This window comes from Cyprinodon variegatus, unplaced genomic scaffold (genome assembly GCF_000732505.1).
Source record: "Cyprinodon variegatus isolate N-32 unplaced genomic scaffold, C_variegatus-1.0 Scaffold114, whole genome shotgun sequence".
NCBI lineage: Eukaryota > Metazoa > Chordata > Actinopteri > Cyprinodontiformes > Cyprinodontidae > Cyprinodon > Cyprinodon variegatus.
The window spans coordinates 423,282-427,448 of NW_015150567.1; the positions used below are offsets into that span (position 1 = coordinate 423,282).

At 38.5% G+C, this 4,167-nt stretch overlaps 1 protein-coding gene across 1 annotated transcript in view; it reads left to right on the top strand.

Annotated features, from left to right (window-relative positions):
• itfg1 (integrin alpha FG-GAP repeat containing 1) overlaps nucleotides 1–2,678 on the top strand; it is a 278,742-nt gene extending 276,064 nt beyond the window's left edge. Inside the window, exon 18 of the mRNA XM_015375167.1 lies at nucleotides 1,668–2,678. Coding sequence (XP_015230653.1) covers nucleotides 1,668–1,727 — 60 coding nt within the window. The 3' untranslated portion in view covers nucleotides 1,728–2,678. The remainder of the gene's footprint in view (nucleotides 1–1,667) is intronic.
• The last annotated feature ends 1,489 nt before the right edge of the window (nucleotides 2,679–4,167 follow it).

Consider the following 4,167-nt stretch of genomic DNA (forward strand, 5'->3'; position numbering starts at 1 on the left):
CTGCAATGATTTGCCGCCAATGAATACCGCCGAATCTGTCGATTCATCTTGTAGTGGTGCGTCAAATGCAACGTAGATTCCCATCCAATTAATTTGAATTTGGTATTGATGACGTGAAAAACAATAACGGTAACTCCATTGAAAGGATTCAAAACTAAAGTAACGAGACAATTTTTTAAAATGTAAGGAGTAGAAGTAAAAAGTCGCCATAAAAATAAGTAGTAAAGTAAAAATATCCGAAAAATCTACTTGAGTACAGTAACGAAGTATTTGTACTTCGTTACTTCCCATCTCTGAATATTAATAACGTTAAGGTTAGAATTAGGCGACCTGACCATGCAGGTAAAGGCAGCCTTTGAAAAGATCAAATTCAATATGAATTCAGCACCACCAAGCCAAACATCCTGGGTCACATCGGTAAAAATCAGATCTGTGTTCTTCAGACTGTCATGAAAAGATCAGATACGGGTCCTATATGAGATTTGGTTCACTTCAGGCTGCAGTGTGAACATCGCCTACGATGAATGTCAGTCTAACTATTTTTTTGTCCCACAAATTATGTTTGCTTTGTAAAATATAATTAGGGATGCTTTCACCCCTGATGAAACTATCGGGGGAACTTTCCTAAATCGACCAGAAATGTCAATTTCACACCTCAGTCCGGTTTGGTTCACTTTAACAATGCAGTATGAAAGCAGAGCAAACCTCCTGGACAGCTGCTCCTATGGGAGGAAGCTACTGAGGACGAGGAGCAGGCGATGCAGGAAGTTTGTTTTTACTAGTAGGACCGACTCTTTCTCCCTTTAGTGTACTTTCCCTTTCATTTGCTGGGTGGAATATTTGCTTTCTGTCTTTCTTTTATGGGCAGAACAAACAGTTTGCTTATTTAAACCAGACTTCAGTTCAGATAAGCATTAACAGCTTCCTAAGTGAAATGAGCTGGACCATTTTAAGCGAATCAAAATGATGGGACTACCTGTTCCTTCCAGGAATGTGGGAAAAAAAGCCAATTCTTTACTGTGAAATCTGACAGATTTGGATCGATTTCATCATGAACAATTTAAAGGATACCTCAGTTAAACCTCCTCTCTGCAAGATATCTGATGCTTTTCAAACTCTCTGACTCGACGTCTCAGGTTATGTTTCTACCATGAAGAGAAAACTAACAAAAAATAACAACAAGATGAAAAAGCTCTGCTGCCTTTTTCCAGCCTGAGCTCATTTAAAATACAGAGGTGAGGAGGAAACCTGCTCCAGGTTTGGATTCTGTTAAAAAAAAAAAGGTTCTTAGGGCTTAAAGGTCAAGACCTGCAGCTCACAATGAAAGAATCATTACGAGTCGTGATGTGAGACACTTTTACTGATATCAACTGATATATGGAACATTTTTAAGGAAGGTCTGTTTTTCTAGCAGCAAGATTCAAAATAACAGTTTGCTAATTTTAAACACCAGAGTTCTGCAGTCCTGGAGTTTACATGCTGAGTCACCTGTGATACAGTCCAAGTTACTGCATTAGTGGAGAATAGAATAGATTCAGCGGGAAAATTTGGGTGTAATACAAAAAGATTTACAGAAGGAAGCTTTAAAAGTTAAACCGTTCAGCAGAAGATAAAAAATTCCAACAATCCACTAAGTTTCTGCTCCTCTGTGTTTTTGTGTCACTCAGAAAGCGGACGACAGAGAGAAGAGGCAGGAAGCCCATCGCTTCCATTTTGACGCCATGTGAAGGAGGAGCGCTGCATGACGGAGGAGCCTCCTTTCCTCCTCCGCTCCGTCGGCCACAATTTCAAACATCCACTCATTTTGACCCAGACTCATTCCTGGGGCCTGTAATTCCACACTTATGTTCCCTAAAGAGTTTCTGTTTTTATCCTTTTCAGTCAATGAGCAAAGTGTGAAATATTTATGTTGCATTTGATTTATTCATTCCAGTGTTCGAAGCATGGGGGGGGGGCATCCTTCTAGGGATTACAGTGAAGATTTAAGCAGCGATTTATCACGACTGACTCTGTTTCGCTCTGAGATTTAAATGCCAGCCATGCAACCTGCTTCTACCTGTTTGTTGGGGAAAATGTTTACTAAAGCGAAGCATCTTCTGGGTCAAATGTTAAAAAGGGTGTAATATTAACTGCTACTGCTTTTCATCTTTGTATATTTTATTCACATCAGGCTTCTTCTGAGAATCTAAACTGATCTGAATGGCCTGATATTGCTTTGACCAGGAGCTGCAGAAGAACCGGCTCTGTTCTGTGTGTTAAAGCTTCCAGCCTCACCTAACCTGATGGAACAGCTTCCCAGTCTGCTGGGCGCAAATTCATCTTTTTCCCCAGTTGATTGTGTCGCAGCTTATTGTGAAAATGCATAAAAACGACGGGGGTATCCTGCAGAGATGTAACAGTCGTGCATCCAGGCTGAGGGAATAGTCTAGAAACTGTTAATCCTGCTGAGTGAAACAAACGTTTCTCAGGAAATAGTTTTTTGTTTTGTCGTTTTAAAGCTTAATTGATCTGTTATTTATTTTAAAGGATGATCTTTTGTCCACTAAGTTGTTTGCACTTTTAAACTAATTGGGTGTATCTACTGTAAGTGATTTTTTGTATTGTGGATTCAGCTTGCAAATGAATGTTTATGCATCTAACTGTGTTTAACTCACTGTGGCTGAGAATAAAGGTTTCTGCTTAAGTCAGTTTCTTTATGTGTTGCATTATTGTGATTGCTTCCAACAAGGTCCTCCTTCCGCTACCTCTGCACATTTCTCTCCTGAAGATGCTGCATAAGAACATCCTGCTTGTGAAGAAGCCGGAGGAGAATAATCTAAATGTGTAATGAGTTCAGCATCAGTGAAATTAAATGGCCTTTCATTTTCCAGAGGACCCCCAGAGGCAGCTGGGAGCATCCCAGTGGGCCCCTCGCCACACTCCAGGAACCAACCTGCTAAACAGACTAATGCAGGGTGGGGAGTCAGCCTTCTCCACGCTGCAAATGGAAGTAAGCGTGTCTGAAGTGAGTGTTTGCTGCCTAGCATGGGTGGGGAGGGTGGGGGCAGGACAAAGAAGTAGGTGGTACTACAAGCTGTTATAAAGATGAGCAGAAATCGGCTCGATAAAAACAGGAAATCTTTAAAAAGTAAAAGCATAGAAGGGAAAATTAATTATTACCCATTAAGGCTTTTGTTTGTTTGTTTGTTTTTATTTACTCAAGCTTATTTAAAAGTTCAGGAACAATTTCTAACCCCTACTTTGCTTTAGGATTAAATCCTCACTTTTAAGGCAGAATAAGATAAATATTTTAGTCAAGAACAAGTTTATATGGGGAGTAATAAAAATAGATATTACTGTAGTAGAAGCTGAGAATTGTCCTAAGAGCTGCAGCTGACAGCAAACTAAAGCTATGATGCAGTCAGACGTGCTAGCAGGCTTTTTTCTTCATTTTTATGCAATTCTATGCGTTATCCATAAATAAAATGGCACATTTGGTTATTTTTAGCTTATGTTTCACGCAGCAGAAAATGACAATAAGGAATTGATTTATTTGAATAAGGAAATATATAAAATACAATTATCTCAGCTATATAGAGTTTAGCTCAGTTTGTTTTTTGGAGAGGTCATCAATAAGTACAAATCTGAGCCATGTTAGGAGCAAATCGATACAATTCAGTTTATTTCTATAGCGCCGATTCACAACACGTCATCTAAAGGCACTTTACAGTTCACCAGTATGGAAGCAAATCGTTACCATATTTCAAATGAAAAAGCATTTTTAAGAAATGCTTTTTCATTTTAAGAATGTGGCTGCATTACTTGGCTGAAATGAAATTAGTAATCAATCATTCTGTTTGCATTTTCATTTTCTTCTTTAAAACCGCTCATCCTTTTACTTAATTAAAATAAAAAAAAGATATTTGAGATTTATTTTTCAAAATGTATCCCAGAAAATACATACCAAAATTCAATTTGAAATGTAAATTTCATTTATGAGTCAAACAATGCAGCCACATTCTTAAAATGGAAATATGGTAAAGATTTGCTTCCATACACCAGATCATCCAGTCAAGTTGATTCAAAGTTTTCTCTCTAATGAAAACCAGTTGATTGCATCGACTCATTGACTCTTCAGCAATCCCTCACACTAAGCATGCTTGTAGCGACAGTGGAGAGGAAAAACTC